The 20041-nt window shown below is 38.6% G+C and overlaps 1 protein-coding gene and 1 pseudogene across 1 annotated transcript; both read right to left on the bottom strand.

The window, feature by feature from the left end:
• Positions 1 to 773: 773 nt before the first annotated feature.
• On the bottom strand, positions 774 to 9686 carry LOC138835561 (olfactory receptor 2G3-like; annotated as a pseudogene).
• Positions 9687 to 17916: 8230 nt separating this feature from the next.
• LOC138835560 (olfactory receptor 2C1-like) lies at positions 17917 to 18864 on the bottom strand. The gene has a single exon (XM_070034045.1). It carries the CDS (start codon positions 18862 to 18864, stop codon positions 17917 to 17919), a length of 948 nt encoding a protein of 315 aa, XP_069890146.1.
• Between the last annotated feature and the right edge of the window lie 1177 nt (positions 18865 to 20041).

The raw sequence follows: 20041 nt of genomic DNA, 5'->3' as shown, positions 1-20041 counted from the left end.
GTATGTCTTGCATATGTATATATACATATATGTAAGTATATTTTATATATGCATATATATTTGTTATTCCTCTCTTTTGTAAGATCAAATACCTCTTTCTAGAGACAGAGAGGGAGAGAGAAAGAGAGGGGCGAGGGAAGGACGGAGATGGGGACATGAAGTTAACTGTGGGATTGTTTGAGAATTGATGAGGTGAGAGGGACACAGGAAAAGAAAAGAACAAAAAAGAAATAATATTGAAATGTATTGTGCCCACATATATGATGGTGGCACAAAGAAACTCACTGAAAGCTATTGACAATAGGAGGGTAAGGGATGCTGAGAATCAGAGAGAATTAAATGAGGTTCATCTGAGAACATAATACAGGCATGTGTGAATTATCACATAAAAACATTGTGGCATTAATATATATGGGAGAAAAAATTCAGAAAATTAAAAACATGCCTTGCTTAGAGGTGGATACCAATAGCAGGGATGTCTAGTGAACAAGATGAGTAAGGGTAAAGGGGTTTGAAGTATTTTATATGCATGCATGGGAACAGAACATTGACAGTATTTCAAATTCTTTTAAGAAATGGGGGTCTCTAAAAAGAAAAATGTAGTATAGGTCTCATACTATAGAATATTCCAGAAGAAAGAATTTCTTTAGTCATCACGGTGGTAAATCTGGATGTTTATGGACTCTTATTTGGGAAAGTAGACCTGTCAGCATGATCTGTAGTGTGCAGAGGGTTGTTACTTGAACATGTGGATGTTGCAGGACACAGACAGATCATCTGGCTTTGAAAGCCTTCTTCCCACCACGGAGTTGTAGGATCCTCTTCCTTGCTGCCTTCACATCCTTGTTTCTCAGGGTATAGATAGTAGATTGAGTAGTGGAATAATGACAGTAGATTAAAGACAGGAATGTGGCATTAGTGCTGTTGGAAGGAGGCTGGATGTACATGCAGATGCCTGGCCCAAACTACAACCACCAAGTGGGAGCTGCAGGTGCTGAATGCCTTGTGCCTTCCCTCCACTGAAGGTAACTTCAGCACAGTCATGGCAATGAGCATGTAGGAGATGAGCACCATCAGGGAAGTGATCATTCCAAAAGGGATAGCACCAAAGATGAAGGAGAGGTTGTTAGCAGTAGTATCACTACAGGCCAGCTTAATCAGAGCAGGCACCTCACAGAAGAAGTGGTCCAGGGTGTGATGCCACAGAGGGGAAGCTGGAGAGTGAGTGTGTCCTGTATCAGGGAATTGGCCAGGCCACTGGACTAAGATACAGATGCTGGCCACACACATGCATGATGAGACTGTATCTGAGAGGATGGCAGATTACCATGCAGTGATCATAGGCCATTACTGCTAACAGGACATATTTAGTACAACCTGTCCAAAGGAAGAGGTAGGCCTGTCTGATGCATCACCAGGAGGAAATTTTCTTCTCTGGGCCCCAGAGGCTGGCAAGAAGCTGTGGACAATGTTGCAGGTGATACATAGGTCCAGCAGAGAGAGATTGCTCAGGAAGAAGTACATGGGTGTCTGGAGTCTGGGCTACATCATGGAGAGAAGAATGATGGAGCTGTTTCCAAGAAGTGTGAGGATATGGTAAACCAGGAACACTGCAATGAGGGGGATCTGCAGCCATGGATATTCTGAGAAGCCCAGCAGGACAACTGTATTGGGGAAACACATTTTCTCCTGCCATGGCCTTCAAGAAAAGAGAGCCTGTGAGGATAAACATGGCTTTTTCATTTCTAAAACTCCATGGCAACATCCCATAGTCCATGGTTTAGTAAAATTATGCCCATGATTGTTTTGATTAGTACTGTAATTTCTTCATGATGCCATATAGGACTCACATATCATTGACTTTCAGGTTAGGTTAGAGCTGGAATATCCTAAACCCAATGGGAAACCTACAGAGGCTTGGTCAATTCAACTAGGAATATGTTTATATAGAAGCTTCTCCTTTTCTTTGTTCTCTCTCCTCTGATATTTCCTTTTAAATCTCCTCTGCCATTTTTTCTGTCTTCCCATCCATTCCATGCTTTTATGTCATTTGGAAGTAATTTTCACTTTGTATATACATCTGTCACAAGTGGAATTATTATTATTATTATTATTATTATTATTATTATTATTATTATTATTATTATTATTATTTAGTTGCGGGGTTTGAACTCTGGGCTTGGGTGCTGTCCCTGAGCTCTTCAGCTCAAGATGAACGCTCAACCATAGCACCATTTCTGGTTTGCCAGTGGTAAATTGGAGATAAGAGTCTCATGGACTTTCCTGCCTGGGTTGGCTCTGAACTGTGATCTTCAGAACTCAGCCTTTTCAGTAGCTAGGATTACAGGCATAAGCCATCAGTGCCTGGCTCTAGTTTTAATTTTTAATGTTTTGAGTAAGCACCTTGCTTTCCTGGAACTTGAAATCTCCCTGCCTCTGACTTTTGAGTGCCAGGATTATCTGTGTGGAGTCATATGTTTAGCTTGCAATTCCCACTTTGGAAAACTGATTGACATTGTATTAAGTTTATATACTGCATATATCCATATCAAAACATTACATAATACCTATAATATGCAAACATTTTAGGCAATAACAAAAGAATAAACAATAAAGACAATGAAAAAGAATTCATTGTACATGTCTACAGGAAGAACAGGTACTTTCAGGCTTAGAAAGGGTGAAAAGATCTAGTGTTTGTACCACTGTGATCAAAAGCAGGAAACAGTCAGTCAACAAATATCTGATAACTGGAAAACAGAGTCTTTGTATCATCCTGGCTCCTGCAAGCTGAGCACATGTTATTCTGGGAACACACTGCCTGCTTTAAGTGAAGGTTGGTTGGGCTGCTACTACCATGCTAGAAGTTGAGCTTGATGAAAATTATCCAAAGATCTTGGCCTAGACTTCCCTGCTGAAGTCACAGCCTTTGACCAGACTACAGAATTCCAGGAATTTTTTTGAGACAGATTGACAATGCAGCTGTGGTCAAGATGGGAGGTGAAGTCCTAGAGCTTCCTACTTTGCCAGCTCCCAGAATACTCTTCTGGTCATGAAGTTCTTGTACCAGTTTTTGCCTTTCTATCTTAATTCTTTCTTTCTTTGTTTGGTTTTAAACCTTAAGTTTTCCTTCCTTAATTTATTTCCCTTTTCCTCCCTTTTTCTTTATGTTTCTTCACTTTCTTTCCAATGATGTATTACCACACTTGTGTAGGCTGTGGATTTGAAGATTCATAATTTCATTTCCATTTTATGTCCTTCCTCTTATAGGCTAGTTCCTGTGTTATCCTTCCAATATCACAAAATTAGTTTATTCCATATGCCTTTTTCCACCACTTAATTTATGTTGACTTATCAATCTCTACTTTGCCCCATATTCCCTGATAAAAACTTGGAATAAACCTCCAAGTTATGGCTATCATATGGTCGAAATTGATGGCTTTCTATTCTATTTTACTTGCTCTTTTCTTCATAAAAACTGAAGAGGGTCCAGCAGATGCCTTTCTGGTGTCAAACCAGATGCTTACACCTTGTCCCCATGCAAACTTTTGTTGTACTGAACTTTATGCCTAAGAATCAAGAGGAACTACCTAACAAGCTGGTGACTTCAGTATTATTGGACACTCAAACTTAGCTGTGTTTGCATGTTTCTCCTATCAGATTCTTCATCAGGCCTTAGAAGAATTCATCCTAAGTTTTCTTTGTATCCAGATGTTTGCTCTTTATTCCTCTCTTTGTGAATTATTAGATAACAATGTTAGGTCTATGGATCTAATCAACTTCATATTTTTACTTAATTTTTTTTGAAATGATAGTCATGTTCTATTTTTTGCTAGATGAGCACTCTATCTCTTGAACCCCAGTACAGCTCTACCTCTTGAACATAAGTATTTAAACTGTTCATATTTGCTTTTCAAGAAAGAACTGGATGATAATTATGTATACATCTTGCTTTTGAGAAATTCTTTGCTTCTTATACTGCTGTGGAAGTACTAAACATTTCTGTGGAACATAGCTGACATAAATTCCTGAAAATGAGACTTTTCCCTTCCAAGTTTAATAACAAAATCTGCATGAAGAAAGGATGATGCCGAAAGACACCAAGCAAACCAAACATTAGTATTGCTACTTGGCAATAGCACGACTGTCCTAATGGCATGTTATTCTCTGTAGCAATCACTTTGGTTTCTAAAAGGAAAATACTCACAAAAGGATAGACTGAGTTCATCTAAAGACTTCATTATCATCTATTGTGCAACTAATGTTGTCTTCGAAAACTCATAAATTGAGGCACCAAATGACTGCTTATGAAAATGGGGTTTTAATAGGTGATTGATGACAATGGAGGTCACACAAGGTCCCAATGTCATAGGACAGGCACCTTAGAGAAAGGGAAGGTCTCCTTTCTCATCTGTGTGTGAGAAATGTGAAATGTGAAAATGTGGCCTTTTCTTTTTTTTTTCTTTTTAAATGTGGCCTTTTCAACTAGGAAAAAGTCTCTACTGGAAAGCAAACCCTAATAAAACATCAGTGTAAGACTTCATTCTCCAGAACTCTAGAAAATGTTATTTCTGTTTCTTACACTCTATCATTTGTGGACTATCTTGTGACAGTTCCACCTTATTTACTTGTAATCTTCATTATATATCTATCCTGTAGTCTTCTATATTTTAAATTTCATTAATAGCATTTCATTAGTATTTTATTAATTTCTTTAACAAAACCATGCATTATAATGTTGGAACAGATACCACTTATCTCTTGTGATCTACATTTTTTTGTGTATGTGTGTGTGTGCACATGTGCACATGTGTACACACATGTACCAGGCTTGAACTCAGGGCCTAAGTACTGTCTTTGAGTTTTTGTTCCCTCAATGCTAGCACTCTACCTTTTGAGCACAGATCAACTTCCATGTTAATTGGAGGTGAGTCTTATGGACTTTCCTACTCTGGCTGGTTTTGAAGTGTGATCCTCAGATTCCAGACTCCTGAGTAGCTAGGATTACAGGTGTGAGCCTCCAGTGCTCAGTGTGTTCTACATTTTGAGAACATATTATCTAACAAATGTGAAGGATATACATCAATACCTTTTTCTGATCCTGAGGCTTGAAGTCAGGACCTGAGTGCTGTCCCTGAAGTTTTTGCTCATGGCAAGCAGTCTACCACTTAGTCCACACCTCCATTTCCTGCTTTTTTGTGTGGTCAATTGGAAATAAGTCATGGGCTTTCTTGCCTGGGCTAGCTTCAAAGTGGAATCCTCAGATCTCAGCCTCCCGAGTAGCTAGGATTACCAACATGAGCCATGAGTGCCTGGTTAGGAATCAACTATTTATAACAAACAAATATTAATTTGGGACATAATTTCATGATGGTTAAAATATGATTTAGATTTTGGAAAATATTATAAACATTTATGTTTAAGTGAAAGTTGACACAGTAGAATTAGTAGAAATTGTAGAATTATTTTTGATGATAATGATATTCATAAAGAGAACACTAGAACAAGGAGGAATAAGTACCTTGTATTATCACATATATTTAATTCTTTAGGCTCATAGATATTATCGCACAGTATTTTTAGTCTACTTGTAAATGTTAATAGTCCTGTAAATCCTTGAAGATCAGAAACAGTAACCTCAGATATGGGGGAAAAACATACAGAGATACAGAAGGAACAGAATCCTGAGACCAAATAATCACTAAATTTGGGGATAAAGACTGAAGAAATTTAGAATCAAGGCTTAAAGAGTTTGAGACATTTTGAGAAATTGTGATTGGGAATATCAAAGGTAGACTAATACAAGCAATCACAAAATAGCATGTTTCAGAGGATGAAATATGGATATTGATGTGTTTCCATACCATCTACCTGTTGGGATGTGTGCTGTAGAGCAGCAAGCATAGTGTTTATATTTAGAACATTTATGAATTCATGCTTTGCCAACAGGTAGTATATGTCGTAATATAGGATATTGGACTTTAGTGCTTTGAATCTCAGACATTTGGTCTAAAATATAAGAAATTCTGGAAGTGGCGCTGTAGCTCAAGTGGTAGAGCACTCGCCTTGAGCTGAAGAGCTGAGGGACAACGCCCAGGCCCAGAGTTCAAGCCCCACGACCGACAAAAAAAAAAAAAAAAAAAAAAAAAAAAAAAAAATATATATATATATATATATATATATATATATATATATATATATATATATATATATATATATAAGAAATTCTGTTCACTTCTCAGGCTTTGGAGAAGACCAAATGTACTAGCAGCATGTGTGGACCAAGAGGCAATGAGGATGGTCTTTGTGAGTAATGAACAGAACTACGCTGTAGTAAAGTGAGCCTATGGAGAAAGATGTCTTGCATGGGAAAATTTTTTTACATTTCAACAGCCATGGAGATTGTGCAATTTAGTTAGCATCCAACCAAATCTCCATTTCCTCATTTCCATAGTAAAGGCTATCACAATTTATATACTATTTGCAATTAATCAGTTGAGGTTAAATTAGTAGTAAACCTATGTAGTAGATACAAAGGAAATATGAAAAAGAAAGTAGAATTATGCTGAAAGAAATCAGAATTTTATCTAGCTGCTGTGAGAGGCTATATTTTTGTGAGTCTATAGTTCTTTTTCTTTGATGAGTCCCTGCCTGGTCTTGGGATGAGGGTTATGATGGCTTCATAGAATGAGTTTGGTAGTAAACTTTCTCTTTCAATTTCATTGAAGAGTTGGAGGAGAATTGGTGTGAGCTCTGCTTTGAAGGCCTTGTAGAATTCCGCTGTGAAACCATCTTGTCCTGAGCTTTACTTAGATGGGAGGTCTCTTATTGCTGTTTCTATTTCAATGCTTGATATGGGCCTGTTAAGATGGTTTAACTCATCTTGGTTTAGTTTTGGCATGTGGATATTTACTAGGAAAAGGTCCATTTCTGCCAAGTTCTCAAACTTATTAGCAAAGGTTTGAGAAGTATTCCCTTATAATGTTCTGAATCTTGGTTGTTTCTGTGGTGATGTTTATTTATTTGAGTTTTCTCTTCTTTTTCTGATAAGATTTGCTAAGGGTCTGTCAATTTTGTTAATTTTTGCGAAGAACCAACTGTTTGTTTTGTTGATTCTTTCTATGGCTTATTGGATTCTAAGTCATTTAATTCTGATTTAATTTTAATTATTTCTTTGCATCTACTGGATTGGGGTTTATCCTGCTCCTCTTTTTCAAGGAGGTTCAGATGTCTCATTAAAATGTTCACTTCAGATCTCTCCAATTTGTTGATGTAGGTACTCAGAGCTATAAATTGCCCCTGCAGTACTCAGAGGAGCTGGTAATTTGTGTGCTCATTTTTGTTGAATATCATGAACATTTAAATTTCATTTCTAATCTCTTTCATGACCCACTGGTGATTCAACAGTGTGTTGTTCAGCCTCCATGTGTTACAGGACTTTCTTTGGTGGCTTTTGGTGTTGAGTTCTAATTTTATTCCCTTGTGGTCTGAGAGAATGCAAGGTATAACTTCAATGTTTCTGAATTTGGACAAGTTTGCTTTGTGACCTAAATGTGGTCTATTTTGGAAAATATTCCATGTGCTGCTGATAAGAACGTGTATTCTGATGTTGCTGGGTAAGATATTTGGTAGATGTCTGTTAAATATAGTTGATCTATGCACTTGTTTAGATCTGCGGTTTCTGTTTGGGTTTTTTTAAACTATTTTTTGGGGGGTCTTTTCTTTTTTGGTACTGGGGATCGAACCCAGGACGTTGCACTTGCTAGGCAAGAGCTTTGCCACTGAGCTACATCCTAGCCCAAGATCTGTGGTTTCTTTGTTGAGTTTTTGTTGAGTTGATCTTTCTAGTGGGGAGAGTGGTGTGTTAAAGTTCCCAACAATTAATGTCTTTGGATCTATGTGAGATTTGAGGGAAAGTAGTGTTTCTTGGATAAATTTGGGTGCTCCGTTGTTTGGTGAATAGATATTTAGAATTCTAATATCCTCCTGAAGGAGAGATCCCTTAATTAGTATGTAGTGACCTTCTTTATCTGTTCTCACTAATTTTAATTTGAAGTCTATTTTATCTGCTATTAGGATTGCAACTCCTGCCTGTTTATGGGGGCCGTTTGCTTGGTAGATTTTGTTTCAGCCTTTCACTTTCAAAATATATTTGTTTTTATGGGCAAGGTGTGACTCCTGAAGGCAGCAGATAGAAGGATCTTGCTTTTTAATCCAACTAGACATTCTATGTCGCTTAATTGGAGAGTTAAGTCCATTAATGTTGAGAGATATGACTGAGAAGTATTTGAGTTCCTGCCATTTTATCCACCTCCTTGGGGACTGCAGCAATTAGGTTCTTCCTATGGTTCTTGGATTCTCAGATTGGGTGTGGTTTCTTGGCCTTTATTGTGGTCATGTTGGTTCTCTATGTGGTGGACATCCTTAAGTATCTTTTGTAGGAATGGTTTGGTGGAGATATATTGTTTCAGTTTTTCTTTGCTATGGAAGGTTTTTATTTGACCTTTGGTTATGAAGGAGAGTTTAGCTGGGTACAGTATTCTTGGTTGATAGCTGTTTGTCTTTAGGGCATGGCATACATCATTTCAGGCTCTTCTTTCTTTAATTATCTCTGCTGAGAAATCTGAGGTGATTCTAATTGTTTTCCCTTTATAGGTGATTGATCTTTTCTACTTTACAGCTTTAAGTATCTTTTCCTTGGTCTGAATTCATCCTGTGAGGATTATAATGTGACGGTGGGATGTCCTGTTCTGGTCTGGTCTATTTGGGGTTCTAAAAGCTTCTTGTATCTGAATAGGCCTATCTTTTTGCATGTTTGGGAAGATCTCTGGTAGGATCCTGTTAAACAAATTTCCTAGCCCATTAACTTCTGTCTGTAGGTGCTCCTCTATATGCCTTCAATTCCTGAGATTCGATCTTCTGCCTGGTCTAACCTACTGTCAAGACTTTCTACTTTGTTTTTTGTTTTCCTTCTAACTGGTCGGCTTTGATGGCTTCAAATTCTTTGTTGGAGCTTTGTTTTAGATCTTGGATGAACTTCTTTACTTCCTTAATTCAGTGTTTATTCTCAAGTCACTTAGTTGATTGGTTATGGTTTCCTTGGACTCCCATTCCTTCTGTTGGGCTCCATTCAGCATTCCCTTTCTGGTCTTCCTGACTTCTTTCAGCTGTCTATTTATGAATTCCATGAATGCCTCTATTTATCTTTGTTTATTCTCATCCCACTCTCGCAATTCCTTTATTACTCTTTGATTAGCTTCCTAACATTCACATAATTCCTGTAGTTCTCTTTCAGTGTTCTCAGCCTGCTCACACCATTCCTGACTTTGTCTTTGTCTGTTCTCAACCTGCTCATGCAATTCCTGTCTATCTCTTTGACAGATCTCAACCTGCTCACGCAATTCCTTTATTTCTCTTTGAGTGTTCTCAATCTGCTCACGAAATTCCTGTATCAATCTTTGAGTAGATTCCTCACACTCATGAGCTTCCTGTATTGATCTTTGGTTTGCCTCCTCTTTCTCCCTATCATGCTCACACTGAGTCCTTTGCAGATTTTCAATCTTTTCGTTCACCATGTTTACCATTAGTGTTTCTAGAGGTTTTTGGGAACTCTCCTCTAGATTATTCATTATCTGTTCTGTCACCTGATTATCATGAGTGGTAGTTGAGATACTCAGACTTGCCATTTTTCTTGTGTGTGTGTGTGTATGTGTGTGTGTTTGTCAGTCGTGGGGCTTGAACTCTGGGCCTGGATGCTGTCCCTCAGCTCTTAAGCTCAAGGCGAGCACTCTTCCACTTGAGCCACAGTATCACTTCCAGTTTTCTAGTGGTTTATTGGAGATAGGAGTCTCATGGTCTTTCCTGCCCGGGGTGACTTTGAACTGCGATCCTCAGATCTCAGTCTCCTGAGTAGCTAGGATTATAGGTGTAAGCCACCGGCACCCAACTTTTCTTGTTCTGCCCATTTGGTAAGAAAGTAACATCAGTTTTGTGCTAGAAAACTATTTTAAGGCAAGCATCAACCAAAAGTCCTGTAGTTGCACAGCCAAAAGTCTGCAGATACAATCTAATTCAATAGATACAATTTATTCAACATCAAACAACTATGTATTAATAGGCTATGAACAGCAAAGAGGAATTTAGCAAACCAGAAATTATTAGGTTTAGGGAGAAATGTGGGGAAAAATAGTATGAGAGGGATGTGGAAAGGCAAAAGGAGAGTGGAATTAACCAAGTCCTAATCTCAAAGAGGGAAATGGATTGGATAGAATGGTTGGAGAGAGAGAGAGAAGAGAAAAAAAGAAAGAGACACAAAAAATGAAAGAACAGGGCCGGGAAGGTGGCTCAGTGATAGAGCGCTTGCCTTGCATGCATGAGGCCCTGGGTCCAATTCCTCAGCACCACGTAAGCAAAAAGAAAAAAGCTGGAAGTGGCACTGTGGCTCAAATGGTAGAGCGCTAGCCTTGAGCTGAAGAGCTGAGGGACAGCGCCCAGGCCCAGAGTTCAGGCCCCATGACCGGACCAAAAAAAAAAAAAAAAAAAGAACAAAAATTTAAAGTTAAAAAGTGAAACACTTAAAAATTATGCAAGTTTAAAGATGTAATATTGAGAGAAGAATGGGGATAGGATGAGAGGAGTGGAGGGATAGAAAGGAAACATTAAAAACTAAAAAATAAAAATACCTAAAATATTATATAGGTATAAAGAGATACTACCACTATTAAGGAATTTAAGCCTAAGAGTTTTTGAATTGCGTAATAAATTTCTGGATTAAGTGTGTACACAATTGGGGATAAGGTCTAATAATCGATGATGGGTATATCTGAGGATGAGTACAACAATAATTAAGTCATGCAAAAAACAACAAAATAGAAGAAAAAGTGAAAATAATGAGAAAGAAGAAAGAAAAGGACCAAAAAGTCAATAGAGATAAACAAGCATCCACAAACGTATACACCTAAAATAAAAATTATAAAAGGAAGAAAACAAAAGATTAATAGAAAACAATTTCTTTAAAAAAATTAAAAATTACAAAAAAGTACTAAAAAAAGAGTTCTTTGATTTTTTTTTGGGAGGGGTGGGTGGGTGGATGGGAAGATCCTGTATCTCCTTTGTGTCCGTAACCAGTCTCTTGATGGAGTCTCTGGTCTGCTTGTGGTGTTTGTTTTTCTGTGGCTTGATTGCTTTCTTAAGTCAGTTTGTTTGGGCAGGCAGAAAAATGCTCTGCTTTACCCAGGATTTTGTGATCCTCCTCCCACACGAGTTCAGTGGGAAGGAGATCTTCTTTGAATATCACAAAAGAGGGAGATGGCTGTTTCCTCTAGTTTGGAGGTGCTGTGATGAGGCTAGGTTCTGGGTAGAGTTGAGGCCTTTCAGCAAACCGTAGCTTTTCCCTGAGGGGCTAGCTTCTGAAACACTCACAGAGCCCAGCCTGGAGCCATTCTCAGGGTTTATGTTTACTGAATTTCAATTGATTGTCTAGGCTGCTGTAAGAAGGGGCAGCCTCTGGCTCTGTTTACCCAGAGAAGAAAACCCCTCCTCTGGGGGTGGAGCTTTTCTGCCTGGCCTGGGTGACTTTCCCCTGGGTGGAGCTGAGCCTGGCAGGTCAGGTCAGGTTCCTGTGACCTGCTATGACTCTTTTGTTTTCTTCCAAGGCCTGAGTTGGAGCTAGCTGCTCAGTCGGGCCTTTGTCAGTATTAAAAATAGAGATCTCCAGTAGTGGGGGCGGGGAAGGGGCAGGAAGAAGGGTGACCTTTCCTCCTCTGCTCCCTGAGAAGGAGTGAGGATGTTAGGGTTCTACTCACACCCGAGTGTTGGTTCCTGGGTCGTCTCTGGTCTGCGATCTGTAGGATGAAGATATCTGCTCCTTGTCAATTCTTGCTGGTGTTGAGTAGAATCTGCTTGCCCGCTGCATCTGGTGCCTTTGTCCTGAACTCTCTGTGTTGCAGATATGGCGGCTACGGCTGCACCACCACCGCTGCAGCTGGGGCTGCTGGCAAGTGCTCAGATCTGTCTCCTTGCCTGGATTTTCCCTCTCTGGCCAAACTCTCTGTACTGTGATGGCACACTTGGTGTGATTCTCTGGCCTGGGACTGTTCACTGGAACACTAAAACTGCTTTCTATGTGAGAGCTTGTTTAGCCTCCATCTTCTCTTCTGCCATCTTCCTGGAACTCCACTCTTTTTTATCTGGATGTTGGAGAAGAAAGAGATGTAGAGAGTGAGAACCCATCAATGGGGATGTTAAATTCCAGGTCAGAATGATATATGTTATCTGTTTTTAGAGGGCTGGAAGTGAATGACAGAGCAGCAGGTCTAACCAGAATCCATCCAGAAGGGAAAATTTGATGACACTGAGGGGTCTCCTGAGTTTTATTTTTTGGATCCTCTGAGACATGTACAATTACAAGTAGCTGATTAACGCAGAGACTAAGTTTGTAGGAAGGAGAATCCTAGAGGGACTTCTGCTTCTTCTAACTTGTTATTTTTGAGTCTTTTTTCCCTCTGGAGAAATTGGTTTGTGCCAGCTGTATGAATGAATCTGAAATAATGAAATTGTTGCTGGTGCTGGTGGTCCATGCTTGTAATGAATAGTTCAAGCTAGTAAGGAGGCTGAGATCTCAGAATTGCAGATCAAAGCCAGCCCAGGCAGAAATGTCTGTGAGACTCACCTCCAATTAATCATTGAAAAGCTGAAAGTGGAGGTGTCACTCAAGTGGTAGAGTACAAGCCTGAGCACAAAAGCCAAGTGAGAGTACATGACCTTGAGTTCCCAGGAGTTTCAGCTCCAACGCTTTGGCATCTCATCAACATTTATTATTATTATTATTATTATTATTATTATTATTATTATTATTAGTAGTAGTAGTACTACTACTACTACTACTACTATTATTACTATTATTTTTATTTTTAATGTACTGGTTCTGGGGCTTAAACTCAGGTCCTGGACACTTTTCCTTAGCTATTTGCTTAAGGCTAGCACTTAAGCCAGAATTCTAGTTCCAGTTTTTTGTTGGTTAAGTAAAGATATGAGGCTCATGAACTTTCATTCACAGGCTGGCTTGGAACCCCAATTCCCTTAGCCCCTAAGTATGTAAGATTACAGGCATGACCCACTGACACTCAGCTAACATTTGTTATTATTTTATGAGAATGTTAATGTAAGACTTCTTCAATGTAAAAAAAAAAGTACTTCATTCCTAGTGGTTTCAAAATTTTCTCAGTTTCTTTTCTAGTGTGATTATAATGTGCCTTTGAATATCTTTTTGAGTTCATTCACCTTGTATTTGTTGTTTCTTGTCAGTCATTAGTTCAATTTTTTTGTTATAGTTTGTGCCAATGTTCTTTCTATACATTTCTCTTTGTTCTCCTAAGATACTGCCAATGCTATGTTGGTTAGGTTGTTGATGTTTACAGTTCCTCATTTCATTTTCTGCAATATATTTTGATGATTTCTTTCACCCATATTCCAATTTGCTGATTTTATCATGTTCTGCCTTTGGATTTCTCTACTAGATGTAATTACCATTAATTACATCTTATTTCCAAAGTATCTTTTTTGTTTGCTTTTATGTTTTTGCTTTATTATTAATATTTCCATTTTGTTCATATCTTAGCTCTCTTATTGTTGCAGATCCCTCCCTCCTTTCCTTCCTTCCTTCCTTCCTTCCTTCCTTCCTTCCTTCCTTCTTTCCTTCCTTCCTTCCTTTCTTCCTTCTTTCTTTCCTATCTCTCTTTCCATTCCCCCACCTTTCTCTCTCAGACTCTTGAGAAGCTAGATTACATGTGTGGGGCAGTAAGAATTTTGTCATTTTTTTATTTAGCTTTTAAAACCATCGGGGGAAAATATTTTGTCCAATATTTTTACTATATTTAAATTTTTATTAGCAAGAATTGTACAAAGGAGTTTCATTGTGATACAATTTATACATAATATATTTTGATTAAATTAAATTCATTTATGTTATGGTGCCCCTTTTTTTTACAGTTTTTTCCCTGGGTCTCATTATGCTGTTTCCAAACACATATTTAATGCAATATTCACTCCCTGTTCACCCTCTTTTTCCCAAGTATTTTTTATTTTTATGTTTTTTATTGTAAAAAAAAACATAACATATGTTTTTATTGAACAGAGGGGATACAGTTACATGAGCAAGAATATGAGTACATTTCCTATCAAGTATTGTTAAATTGTTAACGTATCTTAGCTATAGTAAATAATACTGTGATAAACATAGTTGTGCTGGTAGCTTTAGTATACACTTTTCTAATTTGGGGAGGGGAATGGAAAAAACAAAATGATTAAAAAGGGATACAGATTGACCCATGAGATGTACAAGATACTATGTTGAAAATGAACTTTATAACTTGGGGGGGGGGAAGGGAGGGAGGAGTTGGGAAGGTGGGGAGGAAAGGGATGGTAGGAGAAAAACAAAGGAGGAGGTAACAATGCTCAATAGGAAATGTACTCATTACCTTATTCATGAAACTGTAACCACTGTTTTCAATATTTTTACAATAAAAATGTATAAAAATTGTTGGCATACATTAATTGTACAAATGCATTTCATTGTGATTTTCTATACATGCATATAATGTACTTTGAATAAATTCACCCCTCTGTCACTCTTTCATAAACCTCCTCCCTGTTCTACCCTAAAAGACAGTTTTTAGTGGCTTCTTTTATGCTAGTTGATGTACACACACACACACACACACACACACACACACACACACACACACACACAAACAGATATGCAAACCTAACTTCAAATTATAGCACAGTCTCATAGTAACACAATTAACATAGGACAGAAATAGATTCATTGATATACAGAATAGAGGTCTAAGAAATAAGCTCATGCAGCTATGGCCATCTTCATTTGGACAAAGGAGCTAGAAACATATACCAAAGAAAACACAGCCCATTCAACAAATAGTGCTGGCAATTGAATACTGAAACTAGATGCTCTATGTCTGACCCTGTTCAAAGATGAACTAAAAAATGCATCAGCATTTTCAATGTAATGTCCGAAACTTTGCACTTACTAAGGGAAAAACAAAAATTGCACTGGAAGATATAGATGTAGAGAAAACTTTATGATTAAGACTCCAGTTGCTCAAGAAATAAGAACAAAAATTGACAAATGGGATTGCAATCAACTAAAAAGCTTCTGCACATCATAGGAAATAATAACCAGAAGAAAGAGACAATCCATAGAATGGAAGAAACTCTGTTGTAAACTATTCATTTGGAAATATTCAGAATATATAGTTTAAATAAAAAGAGCAAATAAATCAATTGATGAATAGGCAAAAATGTTGAAGTGATACCTCTTTAAAGAAGCAAAAAATGGCCACATAAAGACACAAGGAAATTGGGGCCAGGAGGGAAAACTTGGGAGAGAGTGAAGGAAGGGGGGAAACTGTTCAAAAAGAAATGTACTCATTACCTAAATTATGTAACTGTAACCCCTCTACATCACCTTTACAATACTAAAAATTATAAAAAGACATGAGGAAATGGAACTACCATATGATCCTGATGTAGTGAACATATACCAGAAGAAGCATAAGAGAGCATACAATAGAGATACCTGCACATCCACATTTATAGCAGCACCAGTCACATAGCCCAACTGTGAAAGCAGACCAGACAGATAATATATGGTATTCATACACTATTCAATATTATTAATTAATAAAAACTGAAATTATGTTGTTTACAGGAAAAATGAATGGAACTAGTAATCATTTGTGTGTGTGTGTGTGTGTGTGTGTGTTCTGATACTGAAATTTTGGGATTTTTAACTCTGAGCTTGCACTTTTGCTTGGCTGTTTTATTATAGCTGGTGTTCTACTACAGAGCCTACCTCCAGTTTAGCTTTTTTGCTGGTTAACTGGAGATGGAGTCTCAGAGAATTTCCTACCTGGGCTGCCTTTGAACTGTTATACTCAGATCTCATGCCTGCTAAGGCATGAGCCACAGTGTTCCCAAGAGGATAGAAAGAATTCTGATCAAGATAAATCAAATTCATAAGCCAAACCAAGAGCAACATAGGTTGCATGGTTTCTCTCATTTGTGGTGGCTAGGATGATCCATAAGTCTAAAAGTCAATACAGTAGGTAGCAATCAAGTGGTTACAAATGAATGAACTGAAGTGTAATAGACTCTATGGAGAGAACAAATATCGTAATTCTTAAAAAGTCTAAGTCAGTGTCCAACAAAATAAGTACCAGGAAATGGCTAATTGTAAGAGGGGGGCACGGGGCCAAGAGGAGAGGGGAAGAAGAATGAAGAGGGGAGGGGGGGATAATGCTGGCAAAATTAAATGCATATACCACAGAGCTGAGATATAAAAGAGAAGGGGTGTGTTGAAGGAGTGTGAAGATGCTGAAGTGATGACACCGATCAAGATGCATTGTACACATAAACTGCTTTGTTAAATTATAAAAATTTCAATCCATAACCTATGATTAAGATAAGCAAGGGAAGGGGTGTGCTGGGAGAGATGGGTAGAATATTGAAAGGGATGATGTTGACAGATGCACTGTATTCATGAACTGCTTTGTAATTGGCAACTCCTTTGAATAAGTACTTAAAGATGATAACAATATTAAAACAAAGAAAAATGAAACTCAGAAAGGCAAATATTGTAATATTTTGCTGACATATAATATCTGGAACAAAATAATGATAATAATCACAGCAGTAGAACCTTATTGCTTCAGTGTTTTTCAACAATGGCTATTGGATGGTACCTGGTAAAGGGACTGCTTTGGGCAGGATTAGAAGGAATGAAGTTCTCCTGCATCCCATAGATATGTGCACCACGCTTCTCCTGTTAGAAACCAGCTGACTTGGGGTCCTTTGCCTATCCAGATGGAAACTGTGTTATTTCTGAGTCCTTGCAGTATATGCAGGCATCCAGAGGATGACAGTAGGCAGTGGCAGTCAGTCCTGGGCCTTTGACAACTGGGCTAGTGACACAAGATTCACACAAATACTCTTTCTCCAGATTCTAACACTTACTGTCAGTTTTACTGGCTCTATTGAGTACCAGTATTCTTTAATACCAGCCAGTGCCTGCCATTGATATTCTGATCAGTTCTGCTGACGCCCACTCCCAGAGCAGTGTTTTCCTTTCCAACTCTTCTTTCTTTTTGTTCCCATTGTACCACATCAGAAGGTGAGTTGAGAGAATGTCTTTATTGGGACATGATGTTATAACATCAGCAGTTTAGCGAGGAGGGTATTTCCAACTTGCTCACAAAGTGAATTGACTAGCCTGCTTGTATGGCCAGAAGGGAGAAGGGCCAAGGACACTTCATCAATCACAATGGTCCTCTCACGATTGCACCAATCATGGTACAATCTATTAGACAAATAAAGGACTGTGTTTTCAGCAATCACGGGTCTTCTACTGGACTGAAGTCCAGTACATGCTGCTTGCTGTGGCAGAGCCTTCTGAAGACTAGGTCATTTTGGTATAAGGGAAAATATGGCTGCCTGGTTGTTAGTTGTTAGTTCAAGGCAGCTATAGTCCTGCAGAATGGTTAATTAGAACGTTAAAGAAAAAACCTTTAAAAAAGCACTTAAAACAAAAACTTATCAGTAATATTATTATTTATTAAGATTTTAATAGTGTTAAATTTCTGTCCTCAAGCCTGTATAAGAGGTGGGGCTTACCATAAATCAGTTGTGTCTGTGGAGAGCAATATGTTAGAGAAGTGTTCAGGTAAAAACACACGGCCTTGTTGGAGCTCTCAGAAGACAGAGTATCCTAGAAGAAATATTTCTCTAGATAACGTAGATACTAATGGACACTCATTTGGAGAAGTAGAACTGCCAGCACGAACTGAAGTGTGCACAGGGTTGTTACATCACTTGTGGTAGTTTCAGAACACAGGCAGATCATCTGGCTTCACAAATGTTTCTCCCACGCTGGGGTTGTAGGATCCTCTTCCATGCTGCCTTCACATCCTTGTTTCTCAGGGTGTAGATGAGTGGATTGAGTAGTGGAGTGATGACACAGTAGAATAAAGACAGGAACTTGGCATTAGTGCTGCTGGAAGGAGGCTGGATGTACATGCAGGTGCCTGGCCCAAAGTACATGGTGACAACCACCAAGTGGGAGCTGCAGGTGCTGAACGCCTTGTGCCTTCCCTCCACTGAAGGTAACTTCAGCACAGCCCTAGCGATGAGGGTGTAAGAGATGAGCACCAGTATGGGTGCCATCACTCCAAAAGGGATGGTACCGAAGATGAAGGAGAGGTCGTTAGCAGTAGTATCACTGCAGGCCAGCTTAATCAGAGCAGGCATCTCACAGAAGAAGTGGTCCAGGGTGTGATGCCCACAGAGGGGAAGCTGGAGGGTGAGTGTGGACTGTATCAGGGAATTGGTCAGGCCACTGGCCCAGGATACAGCTACCAGCCACACACATGCCCAGTGATGCATGATGAGACTGTATCTGAGAGGATGGCAGATTGCCACATAGCGATCATAGGCCATTACTGCTAACAGGACACATTCAGTATAACCTGTCCAGGTGAAAAGGTAGAGTTGTGTGATGCATCCCCAGGAGGAAATTGTCTTCTCTGGGCCCCAAAGGTTGGCCAGAAGCTGTGGCACAATTGTGCAGGTGATGCATAGGTCCAGCAGAGAGAGATTGCCCAGGAAGAAGTACATGGGTGTGTGGAGTCTGGGCTCTACCATGGAGAGAAGGATGATGGAGCTGTTGCCAATGATGGTGAGAATGTGGAAGATCAGGACCACTGCAAAGAGGGGGATCTGCAGCCCTGGATTCTCTGAGAAGCCCAACAGGACAAATGTGTTGGGGAAACTCACATTTTCTCCTTCCATGGCCTTCTGATTTACATATATATATTTCTAAGGAAAGAGATAAAGCTTGAGGATAAACATGGCTTTTCTATTTCTATAACTCTGGCACTGTCCACAAGCCTCCCATTGTATTGATAGGATAATTCCTCTAATAGTAAGAATTCTTAAGTATTGGATGATTCTCTGTCATACCACCCTATGCTCTGCTCTGGAGTAGGGATAAAGTCAGAGCTGGAATATCCTAAACATAACAGTATAATCAATTCAATAATTAAAAAAATATTTCCCTTTTCTCTTTCTTCTATGTCTTTATTAATTCCCCTTCTGCTATCATTTTTTTAATTTTTTTTTAATTTTCTTTTTTTTTTACTGTGAAAATACTGTACAGAGGGGTTACAATTACATGGGCAAGATAATGAGTACATTTCTTATCAAGCATTGTAGCCTCCTCCTTTGTTTTCCCTTCCCATCCCTTCCCATCCTCCCCCCACCCCATCACTCAATTCCCCCTCCCCCCCACCAAACTTGTAAAGTTCGTTTTCGACATAACAACTTGTATATCTCATTGTTGCAATGGGTCCACCTGTATCCCTATTTCAACAATTTGTTTTTCCCCTTCCCCTCCACAAATTATACCCACATCAAATACAGTGAAAGCAGGGGTTACACTGTGGGGGAGGGACATACAAAACAACAAAGAAATAATCTTATAAATGTGTTAGAAACAATCGCATGAAAGAAAAAAAAACATTTGTATACATAGCTTAGGGTTTATTTCCCTAACATCAACTAATCTGACCTTTTCTGCTTGACTCAGACATATACATTTTCATCTTCCAGTCTATTCACTCAGCAAACTCCTTTCCTGTCACATGGAAGATGTCATGTTATCTTTTCTTCTAGAAGGTCTCTTCTTAGAAAGTTATTAAAGGAATTTCTACCCAGGGTTTCTTTTCAATCCACTTGGAATAAGGGTGCTACAGGCTCACACAACAGATTTGAGTTTGAGAATATTCAAATAGCTACCTTGTTATGCATTTTTTTCTTCTTGAAAGAGAACATCAAATGAGAATGATTTTAGAACCTTGGACTTCCAGTCAGTTATTGTAATAGTATAATACGCAGAACATAAGGTCAAGCACAACGTATTTATGTGTAGTATATTTAAGTGTACATATTAATGGTATTGTGTGTCTGT

The sequence above is a fragment of the Dipodomys merriami genome, unplaced genomic scaffold, assembly GCF_024711535.1.
Source record: "Dipodomys merriami isolate MVZ:Mamm:240054 unplaced genomic scaffold, mDipMer1.0.p SCAF_24, whole genome shotgun sequence".
NCBI classification, from domain to species: domain Eukaryota; kingdom Metazoa; phylum Chordata; class Mammalia; order Rodentia; family Heteromyidae; genus Dipodomys; species Dipodomys merriami.
Note: the sequence above shows the minus strand (reverse complement) of the source record. Positions and strands in the feature narration are given on the sequence as shown.

What these genes read in the sequence shown, in the direction of transcription:
- LOC138835560 (XM_070034045.1), bottom strand. Translation starts at nt 18,864, where the DNA reads ATGGAAGGAGAAAATGTGAGTTTCCCCAACACATTTGTCCTGTTGGGC.